At 47.5% G+C, this 23,568-nt stretch overlaps 1 protein-coding gene across 1 annotated transcript; it reads left to right on the forward strand.

Annotated features, from left to right (window-relative positions):
• Positions 1–3,535: 3,535 nt before the first annotated feature.
• Positions 3,536–17,674, forward strand: LOC123990437 (ribosomally synthesized cyclic peptide ustiloxin B precursosr-like). The gene is made up of 2 exons (XM_046290976.1): positions 3,536–3,546; positions 16,966–17,674. Exons 1-2 carry the CDS (start codon positions 3,536–3,538, stop codon positions 17,672–17,674), a joined length of 720 nt encoding a protein of 239 aa, XP_046146932.1.
• The last annotated feature ends 5,894 nt before the right edge of the window (positions 17,675–23,568 follow it).

Raw genomic sequence — 23,568 nt, forward strand, 5'->3', positions numbered from 1 at the left:
GGAGAGAGAGAGGGGGGTCATGGGTGAGAGGTAGAGGAGAGAGAGGGGGATCATGGGTGAGAGGTAGAGTAGTGAGAGTGGGAGTCTTGGGTGAGAGGTAGAGGAGAGAGAGAGGGATCATAGGTGAGAGGTGAGAGGAGAGGGGGGGTCATGGGTGAGAGGAAGAGGAGACAGAGGGGGATCATGGGGGAGAGGTAGAGGAGAGAGTGGGGGGTCATGGGTGAGAGGTAGAGGAGAGAGAGGGGGTCATGGGTGAGAGGTAGAGGAGAGAGAGGGGGTCATGGGTGAGAGGTAGAGGAGAGAGAGGGGGGTCATGGGTGAGAGGTAGAGGAGAGAGAGAGGGGGATCATGGGTGAGAGGTAGAGGAGAGAGAGGGGGTCATGGGTGAGAGGTAGAGGAGAGAGAGAGGGATCATGGGGGAGAGGTAGAGGAGAGAGAGGGGGGGTCATGGGTGAGAGGTAGAGGAGAGAGAGATGGATCATGGGGGAGAGGTAGAGGAGAGAGAGGGGGTCATGGGTGAGAGGTAGAGGAGAGAGAGGGGGGTCATGGGTGAGAGGTAGAGTAGAGAGAGGGGGGGTCATGGGTGAGAGGTAGAGAGAGAGAGAGAAGGGTCATGGGTGAGAGGTAGAGGAGAGAGCAAGGGATCATGGGTGAGAGGTAGAGGAGAGAGCAAGGTATCATGGGTGAGAGGTAGAGGAGGGAGAGAGGGGGTCATGGGTGAGAGGTAGAGGAGAGAGAGGGGGGTCATGGGTGAGAGGTAGAGGAGAGAGAGAGGGATCATGGGTGAGAGGTAGAGGAGAGACAGGGGGTCATGGGTGAGAGGTAGAGGAGAGAGAGGGGGATCATTGGTGAGAGGTAGAGGAGAGAGAGGGGGTCATGGGTGAGAGGTAGAGGAGAGAAAGGGGGAGTCATGGGTGAGAGGTAGAGAGTCATGGGTGAGAGGTAGAGGAGAGAGAGAGGGGGTCATGGGTGAGAGGTAGACAGAGAGAGAGGAGGGTCATGGGTGAGAGGTAGAGGAGAGACAGGGGGGTCATGGGTGAGATGTAGAGGGGAGAGAGGGGTGTCATGTGTGAGAGGTAGAGGAGAGATGAGGGGGTCATGGGTGAGAGGTAGATTAGTGAGAGTGGGGGTCATGGGTGAGAGGTAGAGGAGAGTGAGAGGGGGTCATGGGTGAGAGGTAGAGTAGTGAGAGTGGGGGTCATGGGTGAGAGGTAGAGGCAGAGACATGGGTGAGAGGTAGAGGAGAGAGAGGGATCATGGGGGAGAGGTAGAGGAGAGAGAGGGGGTCATGAGTGAGAGGTAGAGGAGAGAGAGGGGGGCCATGGGTGAGAGGTGGAGGAGAGAGAGAGGGGGTCATGGGTGAGAGGTAGAGGAGAGAGAGAGGGGGTCATGGGTGAGAGGTAGAGGAGAGAGGGGGGTCATGGGTGAGAGGTGGAGGAGAGAGAGAGGATCATGGGGGAGAGGTAGAGGAGAGAGAGGGGTCATGGGTGAGAGGTAGAGGAGAGAGAGGGGGAGTCATGGGTGAGAGGTAGAGAGAGAGGGGGTCATGGGGGAGAGGTAGAGAGAGAGAGGGGGTCATGGGTGAGAGGTTATCATGGGTGAGAGGTAGAGGAGAGAGAGGGGGTCATGGGTGAGAGGTAGAGGAGAGAGAGGGGGATCATGGGTGAGGGGTAGAGGAGAGAGAGGGGGTCATGGGTGAGAGGTAGAGGAGAGAGAGGGGGATCATGGGTGAGAGGTAGAGGAGAGGAGGAGGGTCATGGGTGAGAGGTAGGGGAGAGATAGGGGGTCATGGGTGAGAGATAGACAGAGAGAGAGGGGGGGTCATGGGTGAGAGGTAGAGGAGAGAGAGAGGGGGTCATGGGTGAGAGGTAGAGTAGTGAGAGTGGGGGTCATGGGTGAGAGGTAGAGGAGAGAGAGAGGGGGGTCATGGGTGAGAGGTAGAGGAGAGAGAGAGGATCATGGGGGAGAGGTAGAGAAGAGAGAGGGGGTCATGGGTGAGAGGTAGAGGAGAGAGAGGGGGATCATGGGTGAGAGGTAGAGGAGAGAGAGGGGGGTCATGGGTGAGAGGTAGAGGAGAGAGAGGGGGGGTCATGGGTGAGAGGTAGTGGAGAGAGAGAGGGGGGGTCATGGGTGAGAGGTAGAGGAGAGAGAGAAAGGGGTCATGGGTGAGAGGTAGAGGAGAGAGCAAGGGATCATGGGTGAGAGGTACAGGAGAGAGCAAGGGATCATGGGTGAGAGGTAGAGGAGAGAGAGAGGGGGTCATGGGTGAGAGGTAGAGGAGAGAGAGGGGGGGGGTCATGGGTGAGAGGTGGAGGAGAGAGAGATAGGAGTCATGGGTGAGAGGTAGAGGAGAGAGAGGGGGTCATGGGTGAGAGGTAGAAGAGAGAGAGAGGGGGGTCATGGGTGAGAGGTAGAGTAGTGAGAGTGGGGGTCATGGGTAAGAGGTAGAGGAGAGAGAGAGGGGGGTCATGGGTGAGAGGTAGAGTAGTGAAAGTGGGGGTCATGGGTGAGAGGTAGAGGAGAGAGAGGGGGTCATGGGTGAGAGGTAGAGGAGAGAGCAAGGGATCATGGGTGAGAGGTAGAGGAGAGAGCAAGGGATCATGGGTGAGAGGTAGAGGAGAGAGAGAGGGGGGTCATGGGTGAGAGGTGGAGGAGAGAGGGGGGGGGTCATGGGTGAGAGGTAGAGGAGAGAGAGGGGGATCATGGGTGAGAGGTAGAGGAGAGAGAGGGGGTCATGGGTGAGAGGTAGAGGAGAGAGAGGGGGGTCATGGGTGAGAGGTAGTGGAGAGAGAGGGGGGTCATGGGTGAGAGGTAGAGGAGAGAGAGAAAGGGGTCATGGGTGAGAGGTAGAGGAGAGAGCAAGGGATCATGGGTGAGAGGTACAGGAGAGAGCAAGGGATCATGGGTGAGAGGTAGAGGAGAGAGAGAGGGGGGTCATGGGTGAGAGGTAGAGGAGAGAGAGGGGGGTCATGGGTGAGAGGTGGAGGAGAGAGAGATAGGGGTCATGGGTGAGAGGTAGAGGAGAGAGAGGGGGGTCATGGGTGAGAGGTAGAAGAGAGAGAGAGGGGGGTCATGGGTGAGAGGTAGAGTAGTGAGAGTGGGGGTCATGGGTAAGAGGTAGAGGAGAGAGAGGGGGGTCATGGGTGAGAGGTAGAGTAGTGAAAGTGGGGGTCATGGGTGAGAGGTAGAGGAGAGAGAGGGGGTCATGGGTGAGAGGTAGAGGAGAGAGCAAGGGATCATGGGTGAGAGGTAGAGGAGAGAGAGAGGGGGTCATGGGTGAGAGGTGGAGGAGAGAGAGAGGGGGTCATGGGTGAGAGGTAGAGGAGAGAGAGGCGGGTCATGGGTGAGAGGTAGAGGAGAGAGGGGCTCATGGGTGAGAGGTAGAGGAGAGAGAGGGGGGAGTCATGGGTGAGAGGTAGGGGAGAGAGAGGGGGAGTCATGGGTGAGAGGTAGTGAGAGAGGGGGGTCATGGGTGAGAGGAAGGGGAGAGCGAGAGGGGGTCATGGGTGAGAGGTAGAGGAGAGAGCAAGGGATCATGGGTGAGAGGTACAGGAGAGAGCAAGGGATCATGGGTGAGAGGTAGAGGAGAGAGAGAGGGGGTCATGGGTGAGAGGTAGAGGAGAGAGAGAGGGGGTCATGGGTAAGAGGTAGAGGAGAGAGAGAGGGGGGTCATGGGTGAGAGGTAGAGTAGTGAAAGTGGGGGTCATGGGTGAGAGGTAGAAGAGAGAGAGAGGGGGTCATGGGTGAGAGGTAGAGTAGTGAGAGTGGGGGTCATGGGTAAGAGGTAGAGGAGAGAGAGGGGGGTCATGGGTGAGAGGTAGAGTAGTGAAAGTGGGGGTCATGGGTGAGAGGTAGAGGAGAGAGAGGGGGTCATGGGTGAGAGGTAGAGGAGAGAGCAAGGGATCATGGGTGAGAGGTAGAGGAGAGAGAGAGGGGGTCATGGGTGAGAGGTGGAGGAGAGAGAGAGGGGGTCATGGGTGAGAGGTAGAGGAGAGAGAGGCGGGTCATGGGTGAGAGGTAGAGGAGAGAGAGGGCGTCATGGGTGAGAGGTAGAGGAGAGAGAGGGGGAGTCATGGGTGAGAGGTAGGGGAGAGAGAGGGGGAGTCATGGGTGAGAGGTAGTGAGAGAGGGGGTCATGGGTGAGAGGAAGGGGAGAGCGAGAGGGGGGTCATGGGTGAGAGGTAGAGGAGAGAGAGGGGGTCATGGGTGAGAGGTAGAGGAGAGAGAGGGGGGGTCATGGGTGAGAGGTAGAGGAGAGAGAGGGGGGGGTCATGGGTGAGAGGTAGAGGAGAGAGAGAGGGGGTCATGGGTAAGAGGTAGAGGAGAGAGAGAGGGGGTCATGGGTGAGAGGTAGAGTAGTGAAAGTGGGGGTCATGGGTGAGAGGTAGAGGAGAGAGAGGGGGTCATGGGTGAGAGGTAGAGGAGAGAGCAAGGGATCATGGGTGAGAGGTAGAGGAGAGAGAGAGGGGGGTCATGGGTGAGAGGTGGAGGAGAGAGAGAAGGGGGTCATGGGTGAGAGGTAGAGGAGAGAGAGGCGGGTCATGGGTGAGAGAGGTAGAGGAGAGAGAGGGCGTCATGGGTGAGAGGTAGAGGAGAGAGAGGGGGGAGTCATGGGTGAGAGGTAGGGGAGAGAGAGGGGGAGTCATGGGTGAGAGGTAGTGAGAGAGGGGGTCATGGGTGAGAGGAAGGGGAGAGCGAGAGGGGGTCATGGGTGAGAGGTAGAGGAGAGAGAGGGGGTCAAGGGTGAGAGGTAGAGGAGAGAGAGGGGGGTCATGGGTGAGAGGTAGAGGAGAGAGAGGGGGGGGGTCATGGGTGAGAGGTAGAGGAGAGAGAGGGGGGTCATGGGTGAGAGGTAGAGGAGAGAGAGGGGGGTCATGGGTGAGAGGTAGAGAACATGTCATGGGTGAGAGGTAGAGGAGAGAGAGAGGGGTCATGGGTGAGAGTTAGCTCATGGGTGAGAGGTAGAGGAGAGAGAGAGTGGGTCATGGGTGAGAGGTAGAGGAGAGAGAAAGAGGGATCATGGGTGAGAGGAAAGCTCTTTACATTATGTTTATTGGAGAGTCTAGCAGAAGGAAGATGTTTAGCATGATGTTTATAGGAGAGTCTAGCAGAAGGAAGAACAGGTTCTAGTGTCCTCCAATACTACCTTAATTCACAAGCTTAAGATCAAACTTCAACAGCATGACATCCGTGGTTCGCATGCCGTATTAACTTTCTCCCACTCTCTTATTCATGTCATCTGTCGTCAGTGTCTGTTTCCTAAAGCAGAATAAACCCTGAGTAAGACAACATTGTTTATATGATACTTTTATACTCCAAATGTCATTGGCTAGTAGCATTTATATGACACTCATTGTTGTTATTTGGGATTCTGGTATTTTTCTTTACAAACATTATTCCCATCCTAAAAATGGATTCTTGGGAGAGATTATTTCTAGTCTCTGGGAGAGTTTAGATCTCGTCTCTGGGAGAGGTTAGTTCTATTCTCTGGGACAGGTTGGTTCAAGTCTCTGGGACAGGTTGGTTCAAGTCTCTGGGACAGGTTGGTTCAAGTCTCTGGGACAGGTTGGTTCTAGTCTCTGGGACAGGTTGGTTCTAGTCTCTGGGACAGGTTGGTTCTAGTCTCTGGGAGAGATTAGTTCTATTGTCTGGGAGAGGTTGGTTCTAGTCTCTGGGACAGGTTGGTTCTAGTCTCTGGGAGAGATTACTTCTATTGTCTGGGAGAGGTTGGTTCTAGTCTCTGGGAGAGGTTGGTTCTAGTCTCTGGGAGAGGTTGGTTCTAGTCTCTGGGAGAGGTTAGTTCTAGTCTCTGGGAGAGGTTAGTTCTATTGTCTGGGAGAGGTTGGTTCTAGTCTCTGGGACAGGTTGGTTCTAGTCTCTGGGAGAGTTTGGTTCTCGTCTCTGGGAGAGGTTAGTTCTAGTATCTGGGAGAGGTCAGATTTAGACTCTGGGAGAGGTCAGATTTAGACTATTGGAGAGGTTAGATTTAGTCTCTGGGAGAGGTCAGATTTAGACTCTGGGAGAGATTAGTTCTAGTCTCTGGGAGAGGTCAGATTTAGACTCTTGGAGAGGTTAGTTCTAGTCAAAACAATTTGACAGTCAGAATCTCTCTGTAACTCCCTTTCTGTCTCTCTCTAATTCCCACCACTACTTTCCACATTTCCTGTTTGTGTAGTAGATTTGTTGTCTTTGTAGTATCTGTCCATTCTGTCTGATTAACGGGAGAGCCTTGGTCACAGTGTTGTACAACCTTTTGGTCAGCCAGTTCCATGACGTTGACGAGGAACTCTGACCTTTCCATTTTCAGAGGCATGTTGACAGGTTGTGCACTACGATCAAGTTCCATGAACTCCTATTCCATGAGGGACTTAGCTAAATATAGTCACTAGTTTCTCATGTGTCACAACCGCTTTATCAATGTTTGTTTGAAACCCTGTCTAGGGTATATAATTGATCCTGTTTGTTCAGACCACCTTTCACCCCCAGAGTACTTTTCATATTTAAACTGCAATTTGACTCTCTTGTGTCTCTCCCTATCAGTACCTGAAGTTTAGCATCATCACTATGGGTACGTCCTCGACAGACCTAGGTCAAAGATCATGCACTCAAAAGGGTTCCATTTAGGACGCATACTAAGACTTCAGCTGGGGACTATGAAGCTCCTCCTTACGAACAATAGAGAATAAACAACTCTGGATAAACAACACCAGGTAACTACACCAGCTAAACAAACACTACCAGCTAAACAAACACAACCAGCTAAACTAACACCAGCTAAACAAACACAACCAGCTAAACAAACACAACCAGCTAAACAAACACAACCAGCTAAACAAACACAACCAGCTAAACAAACACAACCAGCTAAACAAACACAACCAGCTAAACAAACACCAGCTAAACAAACACAACCAGCTAAACAAACACTACCAGCTAAACAAACACTACCAGCTAAACAAACACTACCAGCTAAACAAACACAACCAGCTAAACAAACACCACCAGCTAAACAAACACTACCAGCTAAACAAACACTACCAGCTAAACAAACACAACCAGCTAAACAAACACCACCAGCTAAACAAACACAACCAGCTAAACAAACACAACCAGCTAAACAAACACCAGCTAAACAAACACAACCAGCTAAACAAACACAACCAGCTAAACAAACACAACCAGCTAAACAAACACAACCAGCTAAACAAACACAACCAGCTAAACAAACACAACCAGCTAAACAAACACAACCAGCTAAACAAACACAACCAGCTAAACAAACACAACCAGCTAAACAAACACAACCAGCTAAACAAACACAACCAGCTAAACAAACACAACCAGCTAAACAAACACAACCAGCTAAACAAACATAACCAGCTAAACAAACACAACCAGCTAAACAAACACAACCAGCTAAACAAACACAACCAGCTAAACTAACACCAGCTAAACAAACACAACCAGCTAAACAAACACAACCAGCTAAACAAACACAACCAGCTAAACAAACACAACCAGCTAAACTAACACCAGCTAAACTAACACCAGCTAAACAAACACAACCAGCTAAACAAACACAACCAGCTAAACAAACACAACCAGCTAAACTAACACAACCAGCTAAACTAACACCAGCTAAACAAACACAACCAGCTAAACTAACACCAGCTAAACAAACACAACCAGCTAAACTAACACCAGCTAAACAAACACTACCAGCTAAACTAACACCAGCTAAACAAACACAACCAGCTAAACTAACACCAGCTAAACAAACACTACCAGCTAAACTAACACCAGCTAAACAAACACCAGCTAAACAAACACAACCAGCTAAACTAACACCAGCTAAACTAACACCAGCTAAACTAACACCAGCTAAACTAACACCACCAGTTAAACAACACCAGGTAAACTACACCAGCTAAACAAACAACACCAGGTAAACTAACACCAGCTAAACTAACACCAGCAGCTAAACTAACAACACTAGCTAAACAAACACCAGCTAAACAAACACTACCAGCTAAACTAACACCAGCTAAACTAACACCAGCTAAACTAACAACACCAGGTAACTACACCAGCTAAACTAACAACACCAGGTAAACGACACCAGCTAAACAAACACTACCAGCTAAACTACACCAGCTAAACAAACACTACCAACTAAACTACACCAGCTAAACTAACAACACCAGGTAAACTACACCAGCTAAACTAACACCACCAGGTAACTACACCAGCTAAACTAACAACACCAGGTAAACTACACCAGCTAAACAAACACTACCAGCTAAACTACACCAGCTAAACAAACACTACCAGCTAAACTAACACCAGCTAAACAAACACTACCAGCTAAACTAACACCACCAGGTAAACTACACCAGCTAAACTAACAACACCAGCTAACTACACCAGCAGCTAAAGGAACATCACCAGCTAAACAACCACCAGGTAAACTAACAACACCAACTAAACAACCACCAGCTAAACTAACACCACCAGTTAAACAACCACCAGGTAAACTAACACCAGCTAAACTAACACCACCAGTTAAACAACCACCAGCTAAACTAACAACACCAGTTAAACAACCACCAGGTAAACTAACACCACCAGCTAAACAACCACCAGGTAAACTAACAAAACCAACTAAACTAACACCACCAGCTAAACTAACAACATCATCTAAACTAACAACACCAGAAGCTTATCTAACACCACCAGCTAAATTAAAACCACCAGCTAAACTACACCACCAGCTAAACTAACACCACCACCAGCTTATCTAACACCACCACCAGCTAAACTAACACCACCAGCTAAACTAACACCACCACCAACTAAACTAACACCACCAGCTAAACTAACAACACCAGCTAAACTAACACCACCAGCTAAACTACACCAGCAGCTAAACTAACACCACCAGCTAAACTAACACCACCAGCTAAACTAACACCAGCAGCTAAAATAACAACACCAGCTAAACTAACACCACCACCAACTAAACTAACAACACCAGCTAAACTAACAACACCAGCTAAACTAACACCACCACCAGCTAAACTAACACCACCACCAACTAAACTAACAACACCAGCTAAACTAACAACCAGCTAAACTAACACCACCAGCAACTAAACTAACAACACCAGCTAAACTAACACAACCAGCTAAACTAACAACACCAGCTAAACTAACACACCAGCTAAACTAACACCAGCTAAACTAACAACACCAGCTAAACTAACACCAGCTAAACTAACACCACCATCTAAAATAACAATATATGTAGACAGACTCATACTGGTGTCATCCAGGCTAATTCCATGGTCCTGAATATATGTAGACAGACTCATACTGGTGTCATCCAGGCTAATTCCATGGTCCTGAATATATGTAGACAGACTCATACTGGTGTCATCCAGGCTAATTCCATGGTCCTGAATATATGTAGACAGACCTCTAACTTTTTTGCTTCCCGTATGGTAAGCATCATCGTTTACAGTAAAACCAATCTGTTCCTTTACCTAACACAGTATTGTCTTACTAGTCAACCAGGTGTTCTGCTACGGTTTGGCCTTTTCAGACTGGAGCGCTAGCTAACTAGCAAGCTAGCTGGTGTTCAGGTCATTGGGGATGTCTGGGTGTTGTGTTTTCTTTCCCAACAGTGGTCTATGTGTCTGTCCCTCCCTCCCTCCGTCCGTCCATTTGTTTTCTTTCCCAACAGTGGTCTGACTCTATAGGTGCTGTCTATCTGTGGTTACCCTTCGGCCCTAGTCATTTGGCTGCTGCTATTGGTGCTAATACCTTTAATCACATTAGAGTGATCTGTTTTCTTACTGTCACATCCCCAGGGCAACAAAGTTGTGAGGAAGAAGACAAAGTGCCCTCATCAATGAACAGCCACAGAGTCATTGAACAATGGGTTCATCTGTGAGAGAGTTGACTGGTCTCCTGACTGGAACGTCTTGATGTCATTGGTCAAAATGACAGCAAAGATCCAAATCATCAGATGTATGGGATCAGGAAACACGAACACTGTAACCAAATGGATCACTACATCCTGTCTCCATTAGGCTGTCCTCTATGATGTAATAACATCCTGTCTCCATTAGGCTGTCCTCTATGATGTAATAACATCCTGTCTCCATTAGGCTGTCCTCTATGATGTAATAACATCCTGTCTCCATTAGGCTGTCCTCTATGATGTAATAACATCCTGTCTCCATTAGGCTGTCCTCTATGATGTAATAACACTGTAACCAAATGGTTCCAAAATGGATCACTACATCCTGTCTCCATTAGGCTGTCCTCTATGATGTAATAACACTGTAACCAAATGGTTCCAAAATGGATCACTACATCCTGTCTCCATTAGGCTGTCCTCTATGATGTAATAACACTGTAACCAAATGGTTCCAAAATGGATCACTACATCCTGTCTCCATTAGGCTGTCCTCTATGATGTAATAACAATGTAACCAAATGGTTCCAAAATGGATCACTACATCCTGTCTCCATTAGGCTGTCCTCTACTCTCTGATGTAATAACATCCTGTCTCCATTAGGCTGTCCTCTACTCTATGATGTAATACCATCCTGTTTCCATTAGGCTGTCCTCTACTCTATGATGTAATAACATCCTGTTTCCATTAGGCTGTCCTCTATGATGTAATAACATCATAGAGGTAGATAGTAGAACTTCGGCGCCGACTGAGATGGCCACCTCGCTTCGCGTTCCTAGGAAACTATGCAGTTTTTTGTTTTTTTATGTGTTATTTCTTACATTAGTACCCCAGGTCATCTTAGGTTTCATTACATACAGTCGAGAAGAACTACTGAATATAAGATCAGCGTCAACTCACCATCAGTACGACCAAGAATATGTTTTCCGCAACGCGGATCCTGTGTTCTGCCTTACAAACAGGACAACGGAATGGATCTCATGCAGCGACCCAAGGAAACGTCTCCGAAAAAGAGGGAAACGAGGCGGTGTTCTGGTCAGACTCCGAAAAAGGGCACATCGCGCACCACTTCCCAGCATTCTTCTTGCCAATGTCCAGTCTCTCGACAACAAGGTTGATGAAATCCGAGCAAGGGTGGCATTCCAGAGGGACATCAGAGACTGCAACGTTCTCTGCTTTACGGAAACATGGCTTACTGGAAAGACGCTATCCAGGGCGGTGCAGCCAACGGGTTTCTCCACGCATCGCGCAGACAGAAACATACATCTCTCTGGTAAGAAGAGTGGCGGGGGCGTATGCCTCATGACTAACGGGACATGGTGTGATGAAGGAAACATACAGGAACTCAAATCCTTCTGTTCACCTGATTTAGAATTCCTCACAAACAAATGTAGACCGCATTATCTTCCAAGAGAATTCTCTTCGATTATAATCACAGCCGTATATATCCCCCCCAAGCAGACACATCGATGGCTCTGAACGAACTTTATTTAACTCTTTGCAAACTGGAAACCATTTATCCGGAGGCTGCATTCATTGTAGCTGGGGATTTTAACAAAGCTAATCTGAAAACAAGACTCCCTAAATTTTATCAGCATATCGATTGCGCAACCAGGGGAGGTAAAACCTTGGATCATTGTTACTCTAACTTCCGCGACGCATATAAGGCCCTGCCCCGCCCCCCTTTCGGAAAAGCTGACCACGACTCCATTTTGCTGATCCCTGCCTACAGGCAGAAATTAAAACAAGAGGCTCCCACGCTGAGGTCTGTCCAACGCTGGTCAGACCAAGCTGACTCTACACTCCAAGACTGCTTCCATCACGTGGACTGGGACATGTTTCGTATTGCGTCAGATGGAAATATTGACGAATACGCTGATTCGGTGTGCAAGTTCATTAGAACATGCGTCGAAAATGTCATTCCCATAGCAACGATAAAAACATTCCCTAACCAGAAACCGTGGATTGATGGCAGCATTCACGTGAAACTGAAAGCGCGAACCACTGCTTTTAATCAGGGCAAGGTGTCTGGCAACATGACTGAATACAAACAGTGCAGCTATTCCCTCCGCAAGGCTATTAAACAAGCTAAGCGTCAGTACAGAGACAAAGTGGAATCTCAATTCAATGGCTCAGACACAAGAGGCATGTGGCAAGGTCTACAGTCAATCACGGACTACAAGATGAAATCCAGCCCAGTCACGGACCAGGATGTCTTGCTCCCAGGCAGACTAAATAACTTCTTTGCCCGCTTTGAGGACAATACAGTGCCACTGACACGGCCTGCAACGGAAACATGCGGTCTCTCCTTCACTGCAGCTGAGGTGAGTAAGACATTTAAACGTGTTAACCCTCGCAAGGCTGCAGGCCCAGACGGCATCCCCAGCCGCGCCTCAGAGCATGCGCAGACCAGCTGGCCGGTGTGTTTACGGACATATTCAATCAATCCCTATACCAGTGTGCTGTTCCCACATGCTTCAAGAGGGCCACCATTGTTCCTGTTCCCAAGAAAGCTAAGGTAACTGAGCTAAACGACTACCGCCCCGTAGCACTCACTTCCGTCATCATGAAGTGCTTTGAGAGACTAGTCAAGGACCATATCACCTCCACCCTACCTGACACCCTAGACCCACTCCAATTTGCTTACCGCCCAAATAGGTCCACAGACGATGCAATCTCAACCACACTGCACACTGCCCTAACCCACCTGGACAAGAGGAATACCTATGTGAGAATGTTGTTCATCGACTACAGCTCGGCATTCAACACCATAGTACCCTCCAAGCTCGTCATCAAGCTCGAGACCCTGGGTCTCGACCCCGCCCTGTGCAACTGGGTACTGGACTTCCTGACGGGCCGCCCCCAGGTGGTGAGGGTAGGCAACAACATCTCCTCCCCGCTGATCCTCAACACGGGGGCCCCACAAGGGTGCGTTCTGAGCCCTCTCCTGTACTCCCTGTTCACCCACGACTGCGTGGCCACGCACGCCTCCAACTCAATCATCAAGTTTGCGGACGACACAACAGTGGTAGGCTTGATTACCAACAACGACGAGACGGCCTACAGGGAGGAGGTGAGGGCCCTCGGAGTGTGGTGTCAGGAAAATAACCTCACACTCAACGTCAACAAAACTAAGGAGATGATTGTGGACTTCAGGAAACAGCAGAGGGAACACCCCCTATCCACATCGATGGAACAGTAGTGGAGAGGGTAGCTAGTTTTAAGTTCCTCGGCATACACATCACAGACAAACTGAATTGGTCCACTCACACTGACAGCGTCGTGAAGAAGCGCAGCAGCGCCTATTCAACCTCAGGAGGCTGAAGAAATTCGGCTTGTCACCAAAAGCACTCACAAACTTCTACAGATGCACAATCGAGAGCATCCTGGCGGGCTGTATCACCGCCTGGTACGGCAACTGCTCCGCCCTCAACCGTAAGGCTCTCCAGAGGGTAGTGAGGACTGCACAACGCATCACCGGGGGCAAACTACCTGCCCTCCAGGACACCTACACCACCCGTTGTTACAGGAAGGCCATAAAGATCATCAAGGACATCAACCACCCGAACCACTGCCTGTTCACCCCGCTATCATCCAGAAGGCGAGGTCAGTAAAGGTGCATCAAAGCTGGGACCGAGAGACTGAAAAACAGCTTCTATCTCAAGGCCATCAGACTGTTAAACAGCCACCACTAACATTGAGTGGCTGCTGCCAACACACTGTCATTGACACTGACCCAACTCCAGCCATTTTAATAATGGGAATTGATGGGAAATGATGTAAATATATCACTAGCCACTTTAAACAATGCTACCTTATATAATGTTACTTACCCTAGATTATTAATCTCATATGCATATGTATATACTGTACTCTACATCATCGACTGCATCCTTATGTAATACATGTATCACTAGCCACTTTAACTATGCCACTTTGTTTACACACTCATCTCATATGTATATACTGTACTCGATACCATCTACTGTATGCTGCTCTGTACCATCACTCATTCATATATCCTTATGTACATGTTCCTTATCCCCTTACACTGTGTATAAGACAGTAGTTTTGGAATTGTTAGTTAGATTACTTGTTGGTTATCACCGCATTGTCGGAACTAGAAGCACAAGCATTTCGCTACACTCGCATTTAACATCTGCTAACCATGTGTATGTGACAAATAAAAATTTGATTTGATTTTGATTTGATTTGAAGAAAAAAAAACATCCTGTTTCCATTAGGCTGTCCTCTACTCTATGATGTAATAACATCCTGTCTCCATTAGGCTGTCCTCTACTCTATGATGTAATAACATCCTGTCTCCATTAGGCTGTCCTCTACTCTATGATGTAATAACATCCTGTCTCCATTAGGCTGTCCTCTACTCTATGATGTAATAACATCCTGTCTCCATTAGGCTGTCCTCTACTCTATGATGTAATAACATCCTGTCTCCATTAGGCTGTCCTCTACTCTATGATGTAATAACATCCTGTCTCCATTAGGCTGTCCTCTACTCTATGATGTAATAACATCCTGTCTCCATTAGGCTGTCCTCTACTCTCTGATGTAATAACATCCTGTCTCCATTAGGACTGTCCTCTACTCTATGATGTAATAACATCCTGTCTCCATTAGGCTGTCCTCTACTCTATGATGTAATAACATCCTGTCTCCATTAGGCTGTCCTCTACTCTATGATGTAATAACATCCTGTCTCCATTAGGCTGTCCTCTACTCTCTGATGTAATAACATCCTGTCTCCATTAGGCTGTCCTCTACTCTATGATGTAATAACATCCTGTCTCCATTAGGCTGTCCTCTACTCTATGACGTAATAACATCCACAGAGTACTCTGTACAAAAGACAGACAGACAGACAGACAGACAGACAGACAGACAGACAGACAGACAGACAGACAGACAGACAGACAGACAGACAGACAGACAGACAGACAGACAGACAGACAGACAGACAGACAGACAGACAGACAGACAGACAGACAGACAGACAGACAGACAGACAGACAGACAGACAGACAGACAGACAGACAGACAGACAGACAGACAGAGTAGCTGAGGGGTGGGGTTAAGGTGATAGGTGGGATGGACTGAGAGTAGCTGAGGGGTGGGGTTAAGGTGGGATGGACTGATAGAACCTGAGGGGTGGGGTTAAGGTGATTGGTTGGATGGACTGAGAGTAGCTGAGGGGTGGGGTTAAGGTGGGATGGACTGGGAGTAGCTGAGGGGTGCGGTTAAGGTGATTGGTTGGATGGACTGAGAGTAGCTGAGAGGTGGAGTTAAGGTGATTGGTTGGATGGACTGAGAGTAGCTGAGGAGTGGGGTTAAGGTGATTGGTTGGATGGACTGAGAGTAGCTGAGGGGTGGAGTTAAGGTGATTGGTTGGATGGACTGAGAGTAGCTGAGGGGTGGGGTTAAGGTGATTGGTTGGATGGACTGAGAGTAGCTGAGGGGTGGGGTTAAGGTGATTGGTTGGATGGACTGAGAGTAGCTGAGGGGTTGGGGTTAAAAGCTCATGATCTTTAATATTTACACAATGTATAATTACTATCTATCCAGATGTAATGTATATCAAAATAGCAATTTACTTTATTCTTGCTATGTCACTACTATAAAGTAAGAAAGAAAGAAAAGGTTCTGTATGTAAAATGTGTGTAGAATGTAACCCTAACCCTAACAAAAGAAAAAGCTGTAAAAACAAAGTGTATCTTGTCGTCCGAAGAGGACGGGAGAAAACTGCAACAACAACAAAAAACAACTGTGATTTGACCTCAGTCCCTGACCTCTCTGCCAGAAGAAAACACAAACTATTTGATAAAACAAGAGCCTCAGTCCCTGACCTCTCTGCCAGAAGAAAACACAAACTCTTTGATAAAACAAGGGCCTCAGTCCCTGACCTCTCTGCCAGAAGAAAACACAAACTCTTTGATAAAACAAGGGCCTCAGTCCCTGACCTCTCTGCCAGAAGAAAACACAAACTCTTTGATAAAACAAGGGCCTCAGTCCCTGACCTCTCTGCCAGAAGAAAACACAAACTCTTTGATAAAACAAGGTCCTCAGTCCCTGACCTCTCTGCTAGAAGAAAACACACACTCTTTGATAAAACAAGGGCCTCAGTCCCTGACCTCTCTGCCAGAAGAAAACACAAACTCTTTGATAAAACAAGGGCCTCAGTCCCTGACCTCTCTGCCAGAAGAAAACGCAAACTCTTTGATAAAACAAGAGCCTCAGTCCCTAAACCTAGCAGAGGAGGTATGGTCATGATGCTTCAGAGTCGTAAATGCATAAATGACACCGTTGCTGTGTCCCAACAGTCCTTTATAGCTTCCTCTCTCTCATCCCTGTCCCTAGTGACCACTGACAGGTGAACGATAGAAAGAGTAGGGAGAGTGTCTTATAGGCTCCCACTCCACTGTGCTTCGTTTGGTGTGTTTTACAGTTCCTTTATGCTTTGTTTGATCAAAACATTCCTGATGTTGTTGCAACTGTTTATCCTATTTTCTATTCATTGAGATATTATTTATTATTATTTTATTCTTTATTCACTTAATTTCTTTCCTGTTGTTATTGCACAGTTAAATAAAGTTTAAATAAATAAATCAATAAAACACTTGTAGAGCGGTGAATCTGTAAGTAAGCAATTCATTGCACTGTACTACTTGTTAATCAAGTGAGAATGACTCATTTTTATTTTTATTTATTTCTTTAACCTCTATTTAACCAGGCTAGTCAGTTTAGAACAAATTCTTATTTTCAATGATGGCCTAGGAACAGTGGGTTAACTGCCTGTTCAGGGGCAGAACGACAGATTTGTACCTTGTCAGCTCGAGGGTTCAAACTTGCAACCTTCCGGTTACTAGTCCAACGCTCTAACCACTAGGCTACCCTGCCGCCCCAAATGAATGACTAATAAACAAACGTGAACTTGAACTTGAGTTTTCGTTTTAAACGTTCAAATCAGCGGTTCATGGAGGAAAGGCTATGACGAGAGGAACATCCCTGTTTCATGGAGGAAAGGCTATGACGAGAGGAACATCCCTGTTTCATGGAGGAAAGGCTATGACGAGAGGAACATCCCTGTTTCATGGAGGAAAGGCTATGACGAGAGGAACATCCCTGTTTCATGGAGGAAAGGCTATGACGAGAGGAACATCCCTGTTTCATGGAGGAAAGGCTATGACGAGAGGAACATCCCTGTTTCATGGAGGAAAGGCTATGACGAGAGGAACATCCCTGTTTCATGGAGGAAAGACTATGACGAGAGGAACATCCCTGTTTCATGGAGGAAAGGCTATGACGAGAGGAACATCCCTGTTTCATGGAGGAAAGGCTATGACGAGAGGAACATCCCTGTTTCATGGAGGAAAGGCTATGACGAGAGGAACATCCCTGTTTCATGGAGGAAAGGCTATGACGAGAGGAACATCCCTGTTTCATGGAGGAAAGGCTATGACGAGAGGAACATCCCTGTTTCATGGAGGAAAGGCTATGACGAGAGGAACATCCCTGTTTCATGGAGGAAAGGCTATGACGAGAGGAACATCCCTGTTTCATGGAGGAAAGGCTATGACGAGAGGAACATCCCTGTTTCAGCGAGGAAAGGCTATGACGAGAGGAACATCCCTGTTTCAGCCAGTGAGTCAGAATTCCTGACAGATTATCCAATTTGACCCCTTGCATTTTGATGAAAATATAAACGGGGTCATCAACGCTAGGTGGACGAGAAAAAGTGTCTTAGTAAACATCCTGTCTCCAAACAAGAGGGGTTATTTATGCCTGGCTGGGCAGCAACCCATCTAACCAGACCTAGGAGAGGGGTTATTTATGCCTCCCTGGGCAGCAACCCATCTAACCAGACCTAGGAGAGGGGTTATTTATGCCTGGCTGGGCAGCAACCCATCTAACCAGACCTAGGAGAGGGGTTATTTATGCCTGCCTGGGCAGCAACCCATCTAACCAGACCTAGGAGAGGGGTTATTTATGCCTGGCTGGGCAGCAACCCATCTAACCAGACCTAGCTGAGGGGTTATTTATGCCTGCCTGGGCAGCAACGCATCTAGCCGGACCTAGGAGAGGGGTTATTTATGCCTGGCTGGGCAGCAACCCATCTAACCGGACCTAGGAGAGGGGTTAGTTATGCCTGGCTGGGCAGCAACCCATCTAACCAGACCTAGGAGAGGGGTTTATTTATGCCTGGCTGGGCAGCAACCCATCTAACCAGACCTAGGAGAGGGGTTATTTATGCCTGCCTGGGCAGCAACCCATCTAACCAGACCTAGGAGAGGGGTTATTTATGCCTGCCTGGGCAGCTGTGACGTAGAAGTCCGTCACTGGCCGCGGGCAGCATTTGGTTCTTTAACGCACACACATTCATCACTCCTCCCTGCACCATTATAAGATAAGTTAACAAGGTGGGTCGACACACAAATGAACTTCTGTCTTGGTGCATGCACCTCACACTTGTCAATGTTCATATTTGAGAGATACAATAATTATTATACTTATCAATGTTGTGGATGAGCGCATTGTTTGTTTGTTCTGTTCCTCTCTCTCCATCTCTGTAGCTTCCGGGTATGCTGGAAAAGGACCCGAGCTAAGGGAATTGGGTTGGCTTTATAGTGCCTGTCCCAAATGGCTCATTAATGCATATGGGCATATTGAAAGATATTGTCAGTAGTGATGTAATGTTGTAAATGTTATGTTGTGATATTGTTTAAAACCGTGTTGCAATGTATATCCTTTAGTATGTTTAGTTCATGGAAAATGTAGGTTTGTATTGTCAATTGATTAATTAATTAGGGTTAATTGTTCTGAGGGGAGGGGCTAGCCCTACAAAAGGAGCCTCTCTTTCAGTCATGGGGAGGTTTTTGTTTTGGATTGAGCTGTGGATGGGGCAGCATTGTTTTTAAGCTGTCCCATAAGGTAGACGTTGATGGCAGTACTGTTGTTTTTTGTTCCGGAATCACTTGTAAATAAACACCTTTGCACAGAAGAACTTTTGCGGCTCCGCCATCTTTTTATTTTGATAGAGGTTAGGTTATCCAGTTTAGCCTTCTGGCCTACTTTACGTGACAGCAGCAACCCATCTAACTAGACCTAGGAGAGGGGTTATTTATGCCTGGCTGGGCAGCAACCCATCTAACCAGACCTAGGAGAGGGGTTATTTATGCCTGGCTGGGCAGCAACCCATCTAACCAGACCTAGGAGAGGGGTTATTTATGCCTGGCTGGGCAGCAACCCATCTAACCAGACCTAGGAGAGGGGTTAGTTATCCAGCAACCCATCTAACCAGACCTAGCTGGGGGCAGCAACCCATCTAACCAGACCTAGGAGAGGGGTTATTTATGCCTGGCTGGGCAGCAACCCATCTAACCAGACCTAGGAGAGAGGTTATTTATGCCTGCCTGGGCAGCAACCCATCTAACCAGACCTAGGAGAGAGGTTATTTATGCCTGCCTGGGCAGCAACCCATCTAATCAGACCTTGGAGAGCTGTTATTTATGCCTGCCTGGGCAGCAACCCATCTAATCAGACCTTGGAGAGGGGTTATTTATGCCTGCCTGGGCAGAAACCCACCCAACCTGACCTAGAAATTAAGCAATGACTTGGTTTTGGCTTGTAGTGGTGGAACACTGCTGTTGGAGATAAGAGCATGGCTTATTGTTTTTCAGATAGAAGGGAATAAATTACAATAACAGAGGCTGCCCAGTCTTCTGTTAGAACACATAACTAGAGTCTGCCCAGTCTTCTGTTAGAACACATAACTAGAGTCTGCCCAGTCTTCTGTTAGAACATAGAACTAGAGGCTGCCCAGTCTTCTGTTAGAACATAGAACTAGAGGATATCCAGTCTTCTGTTAGAACATAGAACTAGAGGATGTCCAGTATTCTGTTAGAACATAGAACTAGAGGATGTCCAGTATTCTGTTAGAAAATAGAACTAGAGGATGCCCAGTCTTCTGTTAGAACACATAACTAGAGTCTGCCCATTCTTCTGTTAGAACACAGAACTAGAGGATATCCAGTCTTCTGTTAGAACATAGAACTAGAGGATATCCAGTCTTCTGTTAGAACACAGAACTAGAGGATGCCCATTCTTCTGTTAGAACACAGAACTAGAGGATATCCAGTCTTCTGTTAGAACACAGAATTAGAGGATGCCCAGTCTTCTGTTAGAACATAGAACTAGAGGATGTCCAGTCTTCCGTTAGAACACAGAACTAGAGGATGTCCAGTTTTCTGTTAGAACACAGAACTAGAGGCTGTCCATTCTTCTGTTAGAACACAGAACTAGAGGCTGTCCATTCCTCTATTAGAACCGCAGACTCTAGAGCCTGATCAGTATTATGTTAGAACGAGAGACTGTCCAGGTCTTCTATAACAACACAGAACTAGAGGAAGTCTAGACTTCTGTTAGAACATAGAATTAGAGGATGTCCAGTCTTCCGTTAGAACACAGAACTAGAGGCTGTCCATTCTTCTGTTAGAACATAGAACTAGAGGATGTCCAGTCGTCCATTAAAACACAGAACTAGAGGCTGTACAATCTTCTGTTAGAACACAGAATTAGAGGATGTCCAGTCTTCTGTTAGAACACAGAACGAGAGGATTCCAGTCTTATGTTAGAACACAGAACTAGAGGCTGTCCAGTCTTCTGTTAGAACACAGAACTAGAGGCTGTCCATTCTTCTATTAGAACCACAGACTCTAGAGCCTGATCAGTATTCTGTTAGAACATAGAACTATAGGATATCCAGTCTTCCATTAGAACACAGAACTAGAGGATGTCCAGTATTCTGTTAGAACATAGAACTATAGGATATCCAGTCTTCCATTAGAACACAGAACTAGAGGCTACCCAGTCATCTGTTAGAGCTACATAACTAGAGGATGTCCAGTCTTCTGTTAGAACCACAGATCAATAGAGGCTGTCCAGTCTTCTATTAGAACTAGAGTCTGTCCAGTCTTCTATTAGAACTAGAGGCTGCCCAGTCTTCTATTAGAACTAGAGTCTGTCCAGTCTTCTATTAGAACTAGAGTCTGTCCAGTCTTCTATTAGAACTAGAGTCTGTCCAGTCTTCTATTAGAACTAGAGGCTGTCCAGTCTTCTATTAGAACTAGAGTCTGTCCAGTCTTCTATTAGAACTAGAGTCTGTCCAGTCTTCTATTAGAACTAGAGTCTGTCCAGTCTTCTATTAGAACTAGAGTCTATCCAGTCTTCTATTAGAACTAGAGGCTGTCCAGTCTTCTATTAGAACTAGAGTCTGTCCAGTCTTCTATTAGAACTAGAGTCTGTCAAGTCTTCTATTAGAACTAGAGTTTTATTAGAACTAGAGTCTGTCCAGTCTTCTGTTAGAACTAGAGTCTGTCCAGTCTTCTATTAGAACTAGAGGCTGTCCAGGCTTCTATTAGAACTAGAGTCTGTCCAGTCTTCTATTAGAACTAGAGTCTGTCCAGTCTTCTATTAGAACTAGAGTCTGTCCAGTCTTCTATTAGAACTAGAGTCTGTCCAGTCTTCTATTAGAACTAGAGTCTGTCCAGTCTTCTCTTAGAACTAGAGTCTGTCCAGTCTTCTATTAGAACTAAAGGCTGTCCAGTCTTCTATTAGAACTAGAGTCTGTCCAGTCTTCTATTAGAACTAGAGTCTGTCCAGTCTACTATTAGAACTAGAGTCTGTCCAGTCTTCTATTAGAACTAGAGTCTGTCCAGTCTTCTATTAGAAATAGAGTCTGTCCAGTCTTCTATTAGAACTAGAGTCTGTCCAGTCTTCTATTAGAACTAGAGGCTGTCCAGTCTTCTATTAGAACACGGATCTAGAGGCTGTCCAGTCTTCTATTAGAACTAGAGTCTATCCAGTCTTCTATTAGAACTAGAGTCTGTCCAGTCTTCTATTTGTCATGTTTTGTCTTATATTGTCTTGTCATTATGCTTTCCCTTCTGTTCGTTTCCCCCTGCTGGTCTTATTAGGTTCGTTCCCTTTTTCTATCCCTCTCTCCCCCTCCCTCTCTCTCCTCTCTCTATCGTTCCGTTCCTGCTCCCAGCTGTTCCTATTCTCCTACTCACTCATTTAGTCTTTCCACACCTGTTCCCTATCTTGTCCTCTGATTAGAGTCCCTATTTCTCCCCTTGTCTTCCGTTTCTGTCCTGTCGGATCCTTGTATTTTGTTCACCGTGCTGTGTCTTTGTCTCGCCCTGTCGTGTCGTGTTTCCCTCAGATGCTGCGTGTGAGCAGGTGTCTGAGTCTGCTACGGTCGGTGCCTTCCCGAGGCAACCTACAGTTTATGGTCGAGTCTCCAGTCTGTCCTCGTCACTACGAGTGGAATTGTTTTTTATGCTTTGTTTACCGCTCCGATTTGTCTAGGAGTATTGCATATTTCCTTTACTGGAATAAAGACTCTGTTTTCGCCAAGTCGCTTTTGGGGTCCTCATTCACCTGCATAACAGAAGGATCCGACCAAGAATGGACCCAGCGACTATGGATTCTCTCTACTCTACTCTCGAGTTCCAGGGAGCGATGCTCGGCAGACACGAGCAGGAATTGTCTGCTGCTCGGCATGCCGTTGAGACCCTGGCCGCTCAGGTCTCCGACCTCTCAGGACAGTATCAGAGTCTTCGTCTCGTGCCACCAGCTACTTCCGGGTCTTCCGAGCCTCCGGAACCTAGGGTTAATAACCCACCATGTTATTCTGGGCAGCCCACTGAGTGCCGCTCCTTTCTCACCCAGTGTGATATAGTGTTCTCTCTCCAACCCAACACATACTCAAGAGAGAGAGCTCGGATTGCCTACGTCATATCACTCCTTACTGGTCGGGCTCGGCAGTGGGGCACAGCTAGGAGGCAAGCGCTGAGTGCACTAACGATTATCTGAACTTTAAAGAGGAGATGATAAGGGTTTTTGATCGTTCAGTTTTTGGGAAAGAAGCTTCCTGGTCCCTGTCTTCCCTATGTCAAGGTAATCGATCCATAACGGATTACTCTATAGAGTTTCGCACTCTTGCTGCCTCCAGTAACTGGAACGAGCAGGCGTTGCTCGCTCGTTTTCTGGAGGGACTCCACGCTAAGGTTAAGGATGAGATTCTCTCTCGGGAGGTTCCATCCAGCGTGGATTCTTTGATTGAACTCGCTATTCGCATTGAACGACGGGTAGATCTTCGTCACCGAGCTCATAGAAGAGAGCTCGCGTTAACTGTGTCTCCCCTCTCTCCGACACTACCATCTTTCCCCACTGACTCTGGTGTTGAGCCCATGCAGCTGGGGGGTATTCACATTTCGACTAAGGAGAGGGAACGGAGAATCACCAACCGCCTCTGTCTCTATTGCGGTTCCGCTGGTCATTTTGTCATTTCATGTCCAGTTAAAGGCCAGAGCTCATCAGTAAGCGGAGGGCGACTGATAAGCGCTACTAGACGGTCCTCTCCGTCAAGTACCTGTACTACCTTACCGGTCCATCTACGCTGGACCGGATCGGCAGCTTCCTGCAGTGCATTAATAGACTCTGGGGCGGAGGGCTGTTTTATGGACGAAGCCTGGGCTCGGGAACATGACATTCCTCTCAGACAGTTAGG

Source organism: Oncorhynchus gorbuscha, linkage group LG12, assembly GCF_021184085.1.
Source record: "Oncorhynchus gorbuscha isolate QuinsamMale2020 ecotype Even-year linkage group LG12, OgorEven_v1.0, whole genome shotgun sequence".
In the NCBI taxonomy this organism is placed as follows: domain Eukaryota; kingdom Metazoa; phylum Chordata; class Actinopteri; order Salmoniformes; family Salmonidae; genus Oncorhynchus; species Oncorhynchus gorbuscha.